The sequence below is a fragment of the Theropithecus gelada genome, chromosome 5, assembly GCF_003255815.1.
Source record: "Theropithecus gelada isolate Dixy chromosome 5, Tgel_1.0, whole genome shotgun sequence".
Lineage (NCBI taxonomy): Eukaryota > Metazoa > Chordata > Mammalia > Primates > Cercopithecidae > Theropithecus > Theropithecus gelada.
Window position 1 is genome coordinate 71,653,766 of NC_037672.1, and position 18,336 is coordinate 71,672,101.

Genomic DNA, 18,336 nt, shown 5'->3' on the forward strand with positions numbered 1-18,336 from the left:
TGGCTGCAGTGAGCTGTGATTGCGCCACTGTACTCCAGCCTGGGAGATGAGAGTGAGACCTTGTCTCTGGGGTGGGGGTGAAGAAAGCACTGAGCACATATAAACATTTTTGCTTACTTTAGGTATCTTGAGATTTAATTTATAAGTGTTTGATGGCAATGTGGGAAGTTAAGTGTCCTGAAGGAAAAAGTCAAACATGGAAAGATAAAGCTCTCATGACATCATGAGGCCATTTCCTAAATAGTCATATCATAATACTTCTGATTAAAACATCAACTAATAATTAGAAGCAGAAGAAACTTGGAAATCTTAGCCATCAGCCTCTTCTTATTGGTATCTGAAACCATCTCCTATCTCTGTCTTAGCTTAGAAAATGATTTTTCCAATCAAATTCTAAGACTTGTGCTTCACATCTCAGATATTTAGATTTGCTAAATGGTGTTTCTTCTTTGCAATTATTTATAAGCAATGATTACATGGAACTCAGGAGTTTTCAGGGGGCAGGCCATGGTGAGGGCTAAGATTCTTTCATTTTAGTATCTATTAACATCTTTTGGGCTTTGTAATTGTATGATGGGTTGCCATACTGAAGAGAGAATCCTGCTCCTTACTCTTCCTACTTCATAATCTTAAGTTTCAAGTTCAAGTGTCTCATTTCATTTTTCCTTAATTACTCTTTGGCCTCATGGGACAAGACTAGCCTTCTGGCAGCACTAATATTCATTTAGGTGACATAACTGGGGGAAAAATGTTGCTCTGATGACAACAGTGGAGACTTCATATTGATGCTCAATTCTTTTTTTTCACCTCATTGGTATAAATGTTATGTTTGCATAGGGTTTTTCTACAATTTCTTTCTAAGATTATTTCTCCCTAAAGCTCAGCACTTTTGGAATTTTTCATTCTCATTCAAAAATGGAAGCGATTTTACACAAAAGTCTTCTGGAAGCAGTGTTGGAATTCATATTTTGGGTAGTAGAAGCAGTAGTTATGAGGGTAGTGGTGTCTTTTGTGGTGGTGGTGGCACCTGCTGCAGTTGTTCATATTTGGGGTGCAGGAGTAGGGAGGGTAGGATCAGCTGGAGAATTTACCAGGAAAAATGGAGGTCCAGGTGGATAGGGTCTTTGTTGGGAAGGAGGCTGTGGATAACCTGGGCCATCAGGATGGAGTGGTGGACCTTAGGGTTGAGGAGGGGGTGGTGGAAATCTCCCTGGACCATAGGGTTGGGGAGGGGGTGGTGGAATTCTCCTTGGGCCATAGGGTGCAGGAGGAGGTGGTGGAACAAATCCTGGGCCAAAAGGTGGAGGAGGTGCTGGTGGTCCAGGTGGATATGGTCACCTGGGGCCTCTCTGACTCTCACCAGGCTGTGGAAAAAAGAAGTAAATAATTTTAATTCACCTATTTGACAGTTAAATATAAGGGTGAATGCTTTCTATGGTAAGCAGAACTGTAAGATGGCCCCAAGATTTCTACTCCCTGCTGGCACATGCTGGCCTGACCTTATCAGGTGAGCTCTTTTAAAAAAGGTTCTACAATGTCAGAGACAGAAGAAATCAGAGAGATTTGAGGCTGCAGTGAATGCTTTTCTCTGTGCTTTGAATCAAGATGCCATGTTGTGGGGAGGGCCACGTGGAGGTACATGGTAGACCCGCTATAGGAGCTGAGAGTGGCCCCTGGCTCACAAGCAGCACGAAAGTAGGGGCTTCAGCCCAATAACCAAGGGACTGAATCCTGCCAATAACCATACAAGCTTTAAAAAGGACGCTGAGCTGCAGAAAAAAAAAATACAGCAGTGGACACACCTTTTCAGCCTTGTGAGACTCTGAGCAGAGAAGCCAACTAGCCAAATTCAGAGTTATGGCCAAAGAAACTGAGATATTTATGAGTTTTTAATGCTACTAATTGGTGGTAGTTTGTTATGCAGCAAAAGAAAATCATTACATTGTGTCTAAGTCACATAGTCTGAAAGTCTATTATCAAAGAAAAAAAGTTTCTCTTTTGCTTTCTGATTACCTAGGCTGTCTATGAAAGCAGGGATAGTGTTGACTAAAAATATATACATATATATATATTTATATAATGAGCAAAAATCTTACCCTTTGCCTTTAGTCGAATCTGTCATTTAAATAAATTGTAAGTGGAAATAAATGCCCTTTCAGGATGAGAAAAATGTCTTTTTACGTCTAATTTAAGAGTTCAGGGCTGTTCAGACTTTGAACATTAATAAATTGTGAAAAATATCATGAACACCTACTTTGTGCAATGAGCTAATGTAGGAGCTGTGGTGGGGAGCCAGGGTTACAAACAGATCTTCTATGAATCTGCAGGCAGAGGAGTTACAATACAAGGGAGGATAAATATGATTTAAAGGGAAGTGAAATGAGTGGAATGAGTCTGTGGGGTTTCATGCGAGGGTTTGAGTTCCGCTTCTGGCACATAGAGGTTGGGTGAGTGTGGAATACTTTTTGAGTCTCTTTTTCTTGTCAGAAAAATGACATTAATAAAAGGATCCACCTCCTGTGGTTATCGTCAGATTTTTGTTCTGAAATATTACCTGTAAAATGCTTAGAGCGAAGATTGGCTCAAGTATGGTATACATACAGCACAATTTTTAGAAATAAAAATAGCTGAGACTGGGCATGGTGATTCATGCCTGTAATCCCAGCACTTTGGGAGGCTGAGGTGGGTGGATTGCTTGAGGCCAGCAGTTCAAGGTCAACCTGGACAACGTAGCAAGATTCTGTCTCCATTAAAAAAAATTAACATACAAAAGCTGGAAAGTAGTGCAAGGAACAAATATATTAGGTAGTTAAAGCAATCAGTTCTGGATAGGAAAATGATGAAGGATTTTTCTAGTGAGAAGAAGTCATTTGAAAAGAGGCTTAAAGAATATAAAATAAGGAGGAAACATGCCAAATAGAATGAAAATACACAAATGCTCTGGGGTAAGAATGAAGTTCCACTCTACTGATGGCAAGAAGTCCAGGTTGCTTGGAGCAGATGCTTTTTTTGGACACAAAACTACATTCACTTCCTGTGGTTCTCAGTCCCTTCACCTATTTGGCCATTACCCTTGCTAATCCTAAACTTTACTATTACAGTAAAGCATCCCTGTCCTGGATTCCTAATGCCAGGTTCTTAACAATGCTAGAGGATGTCACCAGCACTATACCATCAGAGTTAACGTCCTTCAGTGCTGTCTGAAATCCTTTTTTGAGTGTCTTATCTTACATTATCTCTTCCCACTTCCCCAGAAGCCTGTAATTTTCCAAGTTGATGCCAGTTTTATCAACATTCTCCACCTCATCCTGAGCTCTCATCTACCCCCACCAAAGTGGCTTTTCTCCTGCTTCACCAAGATATTTCAGGCAATTAGAAATGAACTTCCCTGATTTACTGGCCACACAACCATGGAGTCACTGATAGCTAGGAATTTTCTCTTTCTTTAGAAGTGTCTTCTCAGGGACTTGGCTCTGTCAGTCTTCCCTTTACTTCTTGTAAGTATAATATTGGAATTTGTTTTCTGAGGAAATTGAGACAGTTAAATGACAGGAATTATAAACTGACTCATTTTCTTCAGAAAACAACTACCATTTATGTTCAACTCACACTTCTTCCCCACAATCCTACTGGTTTTGCATCTCCCTTCCTGAATTCTAATTCTAACCACTTCTTATCATTTCTCTTACTTCCACTCTAACCTAAGTCATTTGTTTTTACCCAAGTTACTGTAATGACACCTTGATTTGACTGTTTGATTCTACTCTTACCCTTTCACCTAAAATATACAGAAAGTTTAAATAGATCATTTGCAAAAGAAATATCAAGTTTTATTATTTCCCTGCTTATAAAAGGTTCAGTTTCAACCACTGGTACCCTTGTTGTCATTGATTTTCTTGTCACATCTTTCCTGCAAAGTGAAGCTCTATGAAAGGGTATTCTAGATTTGCCAACTCCACTTCTCAATTCCCATTTGCTCTTCAACCTAGCTTCTGTCCTTAATGTGCGAGTAAAAGTTTTATTAGGATCACTAATACAACAAATGAAAAATGCCAAGGCACTTCTGTGGAACCGGCCTCGTGTTTGTCTTTTCTAGCTGATGACATTCTGTGGTATTATGCAGGGCATTTGACCCAAGTGCTGCCAAACCAAAGACTAGTTAGGATGTATGGAAGTCCAGGACTTGATTTTTAATTGTCAAGGAAACAAATCCTTAGTGTGGGAAAATACTCCGTTCACTTTTATTGTCAAAACAATTAAAAAATTAGCTGAAAGTATCTTTGCCTCCTAAAGATATTCTGATATTGATCTTAATATTAAGTAATGAAAAATATTTGTGATAAATATACCCAATCACATTGATTAGCTCCCTTTCCACAACTTTCTAAAGGTAATAAACTCAGAAAAATGATGAAAATACTATGTTAAGAAGAAACACTACTCTCTCAAAGGGCTATAATTGACACTAATCTCCTACATTACTTTGTTTAGGAACAGTACGTCTAAGACATGGATACTTTGAACCTAAATTTATTTGTATTTTAATGGGACTAATAGTAGTTAGACTTGCTTTATTTATGTGTGTGTGTGTGTACATATACACACACATGTAAATGACATGCTACCCTTCACATTTCCAACATTCGATAATTATCAATCATCATGAATCTCATATAATTAAGTTGGGGGAAAGGTTTATATCTATTTATACTGCTTATGCTATCAGATAACTATCTTTTTCTTTTTTCTTTTTTTTGTTTTTTTGAGATAGAGCCTCACTCTGTCACCCAGGCTGGAGTGCAGTGGCTCGCTTGGCTCCCTGCAACTTCTGCCTCGCGGGTTCAAGCGATTCTCCTGCCTTAGCCTCTGGAGTAGCTGGAATTACAGGTGCATGTCACCACACCTGGCTAATTTTTGTAATTTTAGTAGAGACAGTGTTTCACCATGTTGGCCAGGCTGGCCTTGAACCCCTAACCTCAAGTTACCGCCCGCCTTGGCATCCCAAAGTTCTGGGATTGCAGGCATGAGCCACTGCGCCTGCCCAGAAAGCTATCTTTTTCAAATTAATCTTATAAAAAAATTTTATATAACAAAAACCTGATACTTTGAAATTATAAAATGTTTTTCTTTTGTATTCTGAAGGCATAAAAATATTGAAAATCAGCTTTATAATCAAGTCATTAAGATATTGCCTTAAATATGTCAATATATTTTATTGGTTTATTAAAAATTATGTCAATATATAATGCTCTCAGTAATTTAGCGAAGGTCAGACTACCTCAGCAACCTGAGAATTTCCTGCTTTTGTTCCTTTTTGAAAGTAGATGAAAGAGGAATTATTTTATGATTCATGTTTCACAATGATGTAATTTTATGTTGCTTGATTTGTGGAAGTCATAATCTAAAAAAAATGGCTTCATATTTTTCCATTTGATATAGTAGATTTTATAGTACTTTGGTGGAAATTACCCTGGAATTAATCTTCTCTTTCTGTCCCTAGAATTAATCTAACACTACTTTGAAATCAAGTATGATTCTACTACTTTGAAATACGTGTGTTTTAAAAACGTTTTTGTAATTTTGTATGATATTTAGTATCTCATTTGTCTTTAACCTGGTTTTGTATATAAAGTAGTTGTTTATATATAAATGCTTAGCATTCTCTCAAAATTTAGCATGCAAAGATACTTGTAGATCCTTGGTAAAATGCATCTTTCCCATTATGTGATACTCTTATTGAGGCTTGGATGAGGTCTTTACTACATTTTTAATAAGTGAGTTAGGTGACTCTGGTGTAAATGATCCATAAACTACATGCTGGGAAAAACAGTTCTATTTTAATTATTTATTTTTATAGAGTTTTACCTACTGTGTCACCGACTAGAGTATGGGGACTTACATTTATACGTATCTGTTTAATGCAGTCTGATATTACAGACTTGAACTGTCCAGTATGGCAGCCATCAGACATGTGTGGCTATTTAAATTAGATTTTAAATTTAAATTTAAGTCCTAAACAGTGTTTCATCAATGGTTAATAACCATTGATGGAAAGGTAACATCATTAACGTAAAAAGAAATCTGAAATAATAGTTAATGAGAAAAGTGTAAAGATGTGTGACCGTGATTAATGATACTTACTGTGAAACACGCTGCAAGAGCCCAAAGGCCTAAGATCCAAGTCAGTGATTTCATCCTTTCGGTTGCCTCTGAAAGTAAGCACAATAGGTGATCAGTATGATTGTTTTTTTTTTTTTTTAAATTAAAAAGTAGTATTTAAAATGTCTCAACATTTGGATATAATGTAATACAAATATCCTACTATAGCATTTTCAGGGAATTTGCCTAACATTATTTTGAATTCAGTGTTACTGTGGGGCAATATTAGTAGACTTATAAAATTTGACTTCAAAATAGTGGAAGTAGTTTTTATTTTTGACTTGTAAACTGATCCTTGGGATAATGCAAAAGAGTTGTTCATAAATTGTTCTGAGCAATAGAAGTTTTTATAATTAAGGTTTTTCCCTTAGAAGTAACTACCTTAAAATGTATACTTATTTATATTTGAACATTTTGATATTTTTAAAATAGTAGGTACATTACTTTATAGATTTCTATAGATGGGTTTGATATTAACATTTTAACTAGATCTTATGTTACAAATTTAATTTCTTGGAACAGCTTAAAAATAAGAAAAAAAAAAAAAAAGGAATCACCCTGTTGGTTATAGTCCAAGAGAAGAGTCACACAATCTATTTCATAGTTTTAACAACATTCTACCAAATTAATTTAGTCTGTGATGAGTGATCTCAAAGTGCTTCCAAAAATCCATATATCAGAGACTAAGGCAGAGAACATGGAAATGTCCAGGTATTCTACTCTCAATTGGTTCAAATTTTACAATATATTTCAAATACATGATAGCTTGAGTTCTGGGAAAGCAACTCCATGCACCATTGAGCAAACTGGCTTCCTGATAGTCAACTCTGCACATAGGTTGAGTGTGTGGTCTGAGCAATGCAAGTCTTGAAAGAATTCTATGGACAAAATTTCACTGAATATTCAATTATACATATGTGGGTGTGGCTATTCCTTAAACTATTACTTTTCCTATGATCCATTCTTAAAAGAAGTTTGAAAAGCAAAAGAAAAACCAATAATAAAAATATTCTGTAGAACAATTTTCTCTTTTAGAGTACACCTGAGAGTATTCTACCCCTATGAAGTTTCAAGAACTTTAAGGTACATCAGGAGGAAAAGCCAACTGTGTACTTAGATGGACTGATTGGCCCAAATGCCCAAATTGAATGTTTTACTTTGACCTGAAAAAACCAGAATTTTTCAAAATTTAATGCATATAATGACTTACAGTTTCATGTCAGCTGCTTATGTTTTTGCTGATAATGAATGTTCTATGAAAAGCCCATAAAATGTTATCTTTGAAAAGATTATCTTTGAGAAAAATGTTAATATTCAAAATAAAAATTATTAAGTTTATATTTCCAAATACCTACCTTTGTATGAGGATCTGTCTTACAGTTGATTAATCTGCTGGTCAAAATGACTCTTGCCAGTTGAAAGACGGCAAATAAAGGTGAAAAGGGACAAGAAATCTTGCTCTTATATATTGTAATGGATTTCTCTTGGCAATATGAGAAAGGCTATTCGGAAATAAAACAACTTCTGAGTTGTTGCTCTTCAAACAAAGATAGGAAAGTTGTCCTTGCCAATTTGGCAGTCTTATTCTGGATTTTTTTTTCATTCCTGAAAAGCATTGACATGTTCAACATTTGCTGTTTCCTGAGGAAACAGATACAGCAAATCATAATATCCTATCACCTCAGGAAAACAATCTGGGGCCTGTGGTGCACCATTTCCTCTTTATTTCAAAGGAAAAGCTGGCACAAGCTTTTTCTATTCCAAGTGATTTAATGGGCCGTCTTTTGTTATTTGTTAGTCTCATCATATTTTCTATTTTATTTCAAAGGCCTACATATGTGCGAAATACAAATATTTTTAAATTCTAACATGATCAGGAGAACATATGGGAACAAAAATGATAATTGAAATTAAAAGTACCTAATTAAATAAGTGTTGCCAAATACTGCATGTACACACATACACCCAGGTATGATGCAGGGCCAGTAATGTAAAGAATATCTAAAATATCACTTGACTGTTTGGATCACCGTACTATATGTTGTGGGTTTCTTGTTTCTATTTTTTAGTTGAAATAATGAGATTATATTATTGTTTTGTGCTTGAAAGTTTGTATATATCTTATCCCATGTATGGTTTTTCACAGTTGTCTTCATTGAGTAGATGTTTCTGAAGGATGATGAAAATGAGTGCTGCTATTAGGATTTGGATCTAAGTTTCAAAAAAGTAGGAAAGAAAAATCTAGTGGTAGAAGAGGGATAATAGTCAGAAGGTTTATGCAGTTTCTCAGTCAACTATATTTCAATTCTTTGTGATTATTTTAAGGTAGTAGACTATTTACAAGACCTTATATATGCATTTTGTAGGAAGTTCCCTTTTGCCAATGAAGAACTAAATGAGAACAAACTGTGTTTTAAAAATCATGTTGTCCTTGCCATTATTAACTTGAGACATTTAATGAAATAAAAATATAATGACATGCACAATTTTTGATTATGGCAAAATTATATGGACACTTTTACTTTGAAGTGAATGTCTAATGGAAAATCATAGCCTTGTCTTTTTGATACATCTAGGCTTTGAGCATAATTTTTCCTAAGCTAGATGATCCTATAATCTGTAGTTTTTATACATTATTGTATAATAATAATAGCTATTACTTACTAAACCTTTAGCATATTCCACATGGCAGGATAAAATGAGTTCTATTGTTATCTCTGTTGTACACATAGATGACATAGATGCTAACTAGCTGAGTGGTGCTTGACCTAAGTCTTCTCACTGGGGCCTGAGTGAGTTTTTAACCAGTATTCCATGTTGCTCCCTAAATCTTAATAATCATCATATACTTAACTAACTTTATGTTACAGTACATTGTAGAGATGAATCAAGTGACCTTAATAGTCAGGTCATTCTACTTCAAAGCCAAATATCAACAATTCCTTGCTGGGTTATATAAGACAAGCTATTTTATCTCATTGTGTCTCCATTTCTTCATTTGAAGAATGTATATATTTATAATTTTTAGATCATGAAGATTACAACCAACCTTCCTGCCTCCCCTCCCCTCCCCTCCCTCCTTTCTTCCTTCCCTCCTTTCTTCCTTTCCTCCTTCCTTCCTTCCTTCCTTCCTTCCTTCCTTCCTTCCTTCCTTCCTTCCTTCCTTCTTTCTTCCTTCCTTTTTTCCCTCCCTCCCTCCCTCCCTCTCTCCCTCCCTCCCTCTCTCCCTCCCTCTCTCACACATTTATTGAATACCTGCTGGGTGTAAGACACAGTGCAAGTTGCTGAACTTATAGCATATCTAAGTGCTTAGTGTTTTAAAAATCCTTTGTGAGGTGAGATAGGAATAAAGAAGCTGCACTTCCAGAGTTGATCTTAGTTTTGAATGACTGTGCTTAATTTCATTTACTTTGTTGGAGTTTCACTGCCTTTAAAAAATTCTGATGACATAATTAAGTGTAACACAATACATTCCTGGTTTGCTAGTCTTAGCCCTTAATATGTTGCTGAATGATTACATGCCCCAAAATCAGTGAAGATGGTTCTATTCCTAATTAATAAAGAAATTTCCACTTCTTTCTTTGATGATAATTCAGTTTGTCGAAAGCTGAATGTCTCTTCTTTCTTGTTTTGATGCCAACATATTCATCAGCCAAATGTTTGAAGTCAAAGTGTGATCTACATTGTAATGGATCATTGGCTTTGAGGGACTTAGGATGAACACTGGCAAAACTAAAAGACGATTTCTGAGTCGGTTGTGACTAGAAAGAATCTGAAGAACACAAATGGAGGCACATGTCTGTTAAGAAACAGGAACAGTCACTCAAATTAATCTTTAATTAACTTATGGCTTTAAAAGATCCTGACTCAATACTTACTAGAACAATACATAAAAGAGCTAATGTCTCTGGTCACAGGAAATTAAAAAAGTGACAGTAGAGAAAAATTATTGTTAGTGCAGAGATTTACATGACAGATGGAAAATATTTTCTTAATAGAGGTAGATTTGCAGAATTAAATTCAGTCATGCAGCAACATATTTGAAGTCTGATTTCCTGTTGTATTACACTCATTTCCACTGAAATATAGCAACCATCATAGTTTCTTTGGACCTATGAAAAGTATGTGTTTCTTCTTAATTATTCAGAAGGAGATGATATTGTTTCTGGGGTAATGCCACCTGAAATATTTATCATGCTTTGGAACTTACAGATTACGTTAAAAATTTCTGTGGAAATATTGTATAGGATATCAATAATGCCATTTAGCTCTGAGAGAAAATGTGTTCTCTTAGATTGAAGTCTAGCATGGTGAAATGTAATTAACAATAAAACTTGTAGACTGAAGAACAGTTAATATCTCTGACTTGTGCAGCATGGATGCTGCAAGAAACCCACATCACCTAGGTCTGTAAACTTTCTGGAAGTTGACAACAAATTTGCCCTGAGCTTCCAAGTAGCCAAAGTTGAAAAAAAGAAGAAACCAGGTAAAACATTTACAATGTCCATAAAATATAACCATGGTAATTTCTTGAGAAAAGTAGCTTTCCTTTCCACTGAGAGTCATGGGAAAATTTCCCAATATTTTTAAGCAGGAGGTGTATTTTTCTACAGTAAATGCCAAATTGGTCTTTGTAGTATAACCTGGATGTCCCCAGACTGTGAATGTAAACAAAGATACAATTGCCCTTTAATCAGAATTTTGCTAGATTGATAACCTCAACCATGTAACCACATAAATTCAGTTCCCCTTTCAAAATCTTTTTGGGGAATATTCCTGGATTCATCTTAATTCTAAAAATATATTTTCTTTGCTGTAATATTATTTTTACAAAAGCAAATCTAGTCATACACATGTTTTCTCTGTAAATGACATCAAGTACTTGAAAAATTTTAAACTATTAGTGTAATACATTTATTGTATGGTAAATCATGCTATATTTATTTTCTCATTGAATATTCAAAATAACTGCAAGACATAGGAAGATGTTAATGTCTTATTTATTTATTTATTTATTTATTTTTGGAAAGAAGTCATTCTGTCACCCAGGCTGGAGTGCAGTGGCGTGATCTCGGCTCACTGCAACCTCTGGTTCCAAAGTTCAAGCTATTCTCCTGCCTCAGCCTCCTGAGCAGCTGGGATTATAGTCACCAGTCACCATGCCTAGCCTATTTTTGTATTTTTTTTTTTTTTAGCAGAGATGGGGTTTCACCATGTTGGCCAGGCTCGAACTCCTGACCTCTAGTGATCCACCCACCTCAGCCTCCCAAAGTGCTGAGATTACAGGCATGAGCCACTGTGCTTGGCCAATGTCTTAGTGTTTTAAATGAAGAAAGAGCATCAGAGAGGGGCCTAATTGGTACTAAGATCATGTTGGGCTTGTTTAATAAAGTTACTCCTAAAATTTATGTATAGTCTATGGGTAAGAATTTGTTAATTAAAAATGATGAGGGACTGTAAAAGTAAAATCTATTAAAAATAAGGATTAAAATGTTTAAAAAATGAAAGATGCACATATTCTAACCTAAAAGTTAGTATAAATACCTTAAATTACAGCTTTATATTTTGGAGGAAAACTGTGTATTGTTCTCTGAAATGGAAATGAAAAGAGCTCAGTTCCAGAACTGACTTTGGCAAAATGAATGACTTATTTTACAATGAACTGTGATTTCAGGTGTTTTAAACCTTTGATATTTGACAAACATTCCAAAATCAAATTATAAATTATGTCTGTTTCTGACCTAATTAATCCTTTAAGATATCAGGTTCCCTAAAGTCCAAAAATGACATAATTTGGTTTATTTGGTATAAAAATTATACAAGAAACATTGTCGAATATGAAATGGTGTTTGAAGTCAAAGTGTGATCTACGTTGTGTTGAATTGCTGGCTCCATTAAACATGTAGCCATTCTGATACACTGCGTTCTGATACACTAAGTCATGTCAGAATTATACATTTTCCATGCATTCCAAAATTATGGGAAACATAATTCTGATATGACTTAGTGTACATTATCAGTAATAATTATAAATATTATGTTAAATTATTGTGTGCCACAGAGGTAACAAATTTCCTTGTCAATAGTGTCTTTGACTATAGCTGCCCTAAAGCTTTTCGTCATCCATGAACAATTGTCTTGTTCTGGTCCTCTTTCGAAGGTGGTTTTACAATCAGCTATACAACTCTAACAGGTACTCTTGAATACAAGTTTCTGATAACTTTGGAAATTTTGACATCAGAGTAGAAGAAAAACTTTCAGGATGCATGGAGAACCGAAATGTTCATGAATATCAAGCAAAATAGGAATAAAATGCATGGACAGAACTAATAGAAGACTGAAGTAGTCTTTTTGACTTTTTGCTTAAAACATTGCTGCTCCTTTGTTTTTGCCAGAGTCAAGGAAACTTTTCTTTTGAGCTATTGACTGCTTTTTAAAAATTTAGTATACTCCTATAAACATAATTTAGAACATAGTTGTTTCTCTCTACCTGATTTCTCCAGAATTTGGAAACTATCGGTGAGTATTCTTAACTTATGGCAATACAGTTATTTACATAAGTGCAACAAGAATCTCTTTTCATTTATAACAGGACACAATTGGAGAAACTGGTTGTTTTACCAAGGCTTTGAATGGAATAGTGTGCTGCCCTTTAAGGAATCAAACTTGACTTACGGAGCCAATAAAAGCCCTTTGGGAAAACTGGCCTCATACCTTGTCTACACAGTTCCTATACATGGTTCGTGACCTATGTTAAGTAAAGAATGCCACTTTCCGACAGGCACAGGAGCCCCAAGTTTGTCATGGAACCTTAAGAGAAGAGGAATTCACCCAACTCGTAGGTATTCTATTGTGTAAATCCATGACTGGGCTTCGCTTTATAAAAGTCTTATCTGAGATTCCTTCTATGGAACAAAGTTCCATCAAAGGGAATTTAAAAGCCTATGTAAAATAATTGTTCTTGCTATACTGTATACAAATAATTAGGCCAATTATAATAAAGCAAACCTGTTCTACCATGATTTGTCTTTAGTAAAAATGGGAAACTGGAGGAAGAAAAATTGTTTCAAAAACTGTAGTACACCTGTTGTTAGATTCCATTCTTGCCTAATGTTTTTCAATTTTTATTATTTTCTACAGTTTGGACAAAATTCTAATTTTTCTTGGCTACAAGTCTTCAAAACAATGCTTTCATTCTTTTCCTTCTTTTTTTCTCCCATTTTTCCTAATTTGGAGTCACTGAAAACTAAGCTGTGCTTTTGTAAAACTCTGTGAACTGAAGCTAGACAACTTAAACTTCAGAAGAAAATAACAGCAACCTATTTATATACATAAGCAACTTTTATACCTACCTATTGATGTATGAACTTCAGAGCAATGTAGCCGATATCAATTTTCCAACATTGTTCTTTGTTTGTTTTTGTTTTCCTTCCTTCCTCACCCTATTTTCTCTTCACAGGACATTAGACTTCACAAGCTGCTATATATGAACTTTCCTAAGAACTTGGGACCTTCCTTCTAGGAATAAACCATCCTAGCCATGATAGATCAGATGAATCCTGAGACCAGAGACTAATTTTCTCCTGAAATTATTTCTCCAAAATATTTTTAAAAAGAAAAGGGGAAAATGTGAAAGAAAAATAAATATTGGGGCCCCCAAATCACTATGCTAAAGGTAAAAGTCAAGCTGGCCTCCCATTCTATCCAAAGTCACCCCTCTGCTCACTGAGATAAATGCATATCTGGTTGCTTCATTTGGAGAGGCTAATCAGAAACTCAAAAGAATGGAACAATTTGTCTCTTGTCTCCCTCTGGCCTGTCCTGCCTTTGACTCAAGTTCTCCCACTTTTCCAGACTGAGCCCATGTATACCTTACACATATTGATTGATATCTCATGTCTCCCCAAGATGTATAAGACCGAGTTATAACCTTACCATATTGAGCATATGTCGTCAGGACCTCCTGAGGCTGTGTCACGGGTACACATCCCCAACCTTGACAAAATAAACTTTCTAAGTTAACTCAGTCTTGTCTCAGACATTTGGGATTCACACCCCCGTAACTGCCATTAACCACCCCCAAAAGTATATTTCCTAACTAGTTAATTATGCGCCAAGTTTCTCTCATGATGCAGAGTAATTTGTGATGCCCACAAAAGTCAAAACCATCAGCGAACACAATGCAAAACAGAACAGAGCCTTCGATTTTGAGAGGGATCTATTCTCTTTGAACTTCTTGGCTTCTATGAGGAAAGCAGAGGTCTTTCCTAGAATGGGGTCTGTGGTATCTTCTCTGCTATTCCCCAGGAGTCCCAGGCTATTAGAATTTATCTTAGGTTCTCGCATGTGGGCATTATGAGTGGCAAGAAGACAAAATGGAGAAGAACAATTCAGTCTACTGAGAAGACAAATACTTTTTTTCAGAAAAAGCTCAAGAAGAGAAAAAAGATAAAGCCCTCTGAAATACATATAGTTTAGATCTACCCATTTTTAATTAAGTTGATTTTAACCATAGAGCTCTTTTTTCTAAAAAAAAAGAAAATCCTTTTACTTTGGGAGGCCGAGGCGGGTGGATCACAAGGTCAGCAGATTGAGACCATCCTGGCTAACACGGTGAAACCCCGTCTCTACTAAAAATACAAAACAATTGGCCAGATGTGGTGGTGGGCACCTGTAGTTCCAGCTACTTGGGAGGCTGAGGCAGGAGAATGGCATAAACCCGGAAGGTGGAGCTTGCAGTGAGCCAAGATTGTGCCACAGCATTCCATCCTGGGCTACAGAGCTAGACTCCATCTCAAAACAAACAAACAAACAAACAAACAAACAAAAATCCTTTTAAACTTCATTACCAGACTCTAGCCAGGATAACCAGTATTTCTGGCTTTTGAATTCTACCACAGGTAACTTCCCACATAAAATTAATATGTTTAAACTAAGATTATAACTTAACCATGGATGCATACTGGGTGTCAAAGAGATGGCAAGCAGTTTCTTTTTTCTTTTAAAATAAGATTTCAAATCTCCCCAAGGGTAGTTTAGAGAAAGGAAAATTCAAGACAGGAAACCAGAAGCTATCCATGGGGGGAAAATCCTTAATAAATGACAGAGTTATGCAAATAATGAACCAGAAAGGAATCATTCCAGAAGTCAAGAATTGAACCTGGGCCATCATTGTCAAAAGATAAAGCCTTAGCTACTGAGCTACACAGCATTGAGCAGTTTCTATTGCTTTTCCCAGAAGAAGCCTAAAGAAATTAATTTTGAATTTGTGGAGGCTTTTAACTACTCAAGATAATTTTTAAGGCTAACTATGACTCGAACCTCAAAATTCCTGCTTTCTGGGTGGCTGAAACCAAGAAAAGTAGCCCCACATGGTCACAAGGTTAAGCCCTTAAGGGCACAAGACAGAGAAATTTCATCTGATACTGGTTTGAGGGACCCGTGGCAAAGTTTATAACTGATCAGCCTGCCAGGCTGGCTTGAAAAGTGGGCTGATAGTCATCCTAAACCCACATTTTTATCCTGTGATACTCCTCTCTCCATTACAGAACAACACAGAAAGACAAATTCTTACCACAAAGTACACCAGATTTGCTACAGCCTAAGACAAGTCTCACAGATCCTTTTTATTATTAATCAAACCTTTGCAGGGGAGATAAACTATGACATTTACCATTTACACACACACACACACACACGCACACACACATGTGCATGCACATGCACACACACACACATATACACAGAGCAAGAGAGAAAGAGGCCAGAAACTTGGCTGGTAGGAGTTTCTTACCCGTTTTGCTGGCACACCAAGTTTCCAGGTTCCTTTGCTCTGCAGCTTTCAGAATAGTAGAGTGGCTTTTGATGACCCTGCTCACTGTGCCATAGCTATGGAGTTCAAGCCACTTTACAAAAGAAAATCAAACTTCTCTGTTTTATGAAACTGTGGACAAAAGATTCTCAATTTTGCAAGATGTTGCCCAACAGGCTGCACAGGGAACTGAATTAACATTTTTCATCCCAGCAAAATACACATAAAACAGATATTAGTCACCTCATTCAGCCTCCAATGTCAACCTGGCAAGGCTCAAACTGTTTTCTGCTGGTTCCTGTTGTCTTTGATCCACTCCAGGTTGAGAGGAATGACCTCCAACCAGCAATTTACAATGGGTAGTCTTTGGGCAAGTAGAAAAGCAGAGAGTCACCCGAAGACATCCCTGTTGAGCTTTCTTTAGAGCTCACCGAATGTGACCAGACAAACAAGGAGGGTTCTCTGAGTTAGGCCTGCTGGACTTCTATCAGCAATTCGTTCTGAGATCCCCTTCACATGTGCAAACACAGACAATGACAAGCCAGACACAAGGCCTTCCAAATCAGATCCCTAACCAAGAACTCCAAAAGTATCCATTCCAAGCTATCCTGCTATCGTCTGTCTGCAAAACCTCCCCAAAATCTTCCTGATTGAAGAGAAGTCTCCTGAACCAAGACTCTTCTTACCAGTTAGGGAGAGCTAACCGAGAACCTTTCAGGAACCGAACCAAGACAGATACCCTGCAAGGGGCTTCAGACAAACTGAGACCCCCAAAGAAGTTGAACTGAGACAGACACCCCAGGGTAGAGCTACAAACAGAAGTCCTGCAGTGGGCCTAGAGACAGACATCCCACCATGGGACAACAGAACCAGAAGGGAGAAGGAAGGAGGCACTGGCAGCACCTAGGATACTCAGCAACCCAGAGATGCCACAATGGGGCTACAGACAGGCACCCCAACATGGGGCTACAGACAGACATCCTATGATAGGGCTACAGTTAAGGGATGTCTCCCCAGGACTATTTATTGCACTAAATCCATGCACATTGGGTTGGCAGTGCCCCACCTACAGACAGAGTATCAGAGCCAGCCCCTAGTCCAAGAGAACTAGGTGGCCACTTGGGCTGGCCTCTGGATCCAGTGCCGGAGGGGGGCTACTGAACCACAGGAAGGTAGCCACAAGGGCAATTATGGGCGAGTCCCTAAATTTGTAACTGCCCAGTGTGTTCACCTTGCCCACTGCCTAGTCAGGGGAATTGCAACAGAGAAAGAGTAATTCACACAGAGCTGGCTGTATGGGAGACTGGAGTTTTATTATTACTCAAATCAGTCTCCCTAACATTTGGGGATCAGAATTTTTAAGGACAACTTGGTGGGTTGGGGAAAGCCAATGTGCCAGGAGTACTGATTGGTTAGATAGAAGATGAAATCATAGGGAGTTGAAGCTGTCTTTTTGCGGTGAGTCAGTTCCTGGGTTGGGGCCACAAGATCAGATGAGCCAGTTAATCCATCTGGGTGGTACCAGCTGATCCATCAAGTGCAGGGTCTGCAAAATTTCTCAAGCACTGATCTTTGGAGCAGTTTAGGGAGGTTTAGAATCTTGTAGCCTCCAGTTGAATGACTTCTAAACTATACCATCTAATCTTGTGGCTAATTTGTTAGTCCTACAAAGGCAGTCTAGTCCCCAGGCAAGAAGGAGGTTTGTTTTGGGAAAGGGCTCTTATCGTCTTTGTTTTAAACTCTCAACTAAGTTCCTTCTAAAGTTAGTTCAGCCTATGCCCAGGAATGAATAAGGACAGTTTGGAAGTTAGAAGCAAGATGGAGTTGGTTAGGTCAGATCTCTTTCACTGTCTCAGTTACAATTTTGCAATGGTAGTTTCATCTCCTTGGCTATTGAATTTTCACTTTATTTATACCTTCTAAAATTATTTTTAGATGAACTAATAACAATGAGAACAACCTAAAATCTAGGGTGGAGCAAGATGGTTAAATAGGAATAGCTCCAGTCTCCAGCTCCCAGTACAAGTGAAACAGAAGACGGGTGATTTCTGCATTTTCAACTGAGGTACTGGGTTCATCTCACTAGGGAGTGCCGGACAATTAGTGCTGGTCAGCTGCTGCAGCCCGACCAGCGAGAGCTGAAGCAGGGCGAGGCATCGCCTCACCTGGGAAGCACAAGGGGGAAGGGAATCCCTTTTCCTAGCCAGGGGAACTGAGACATACAACACCTGGAAAATCGGGTAACTCCCACCGCAATACTGTGCTTTACCAAGGGTGTTAGCAAATGGCACACTAGGAGATTATATCCCACACCTGGCCAGGAGGGTCCCATGCCCATGGAGCCTCCCTCATTGCTAGCACAGCAG

At 37.4% G+C, this 18,336-nt stretch overlaps 1 protein-coding gene across 1 annotated transcript; it reads right to left on the reverse strand.

Annotated features, from left to right (window-relative positions):
• Positions 1-787: 787 nt before the first annotated feature.
• SMR3B (submaxillary gland androgen regulated protein 3B) lies at positions 788-6,195 on the reverse strand. Its single transcript, XM_025385898.1, is given in 2 exon segments — positions 788-1,364; positions 6,142-6,195. Coding segments are annotated over 2 exon segments (240 nt in total). The 3' UTR covers positions 788-1,178.
• Positions 6,196-18,336: the final 12,141 nt, after the last annotated feature.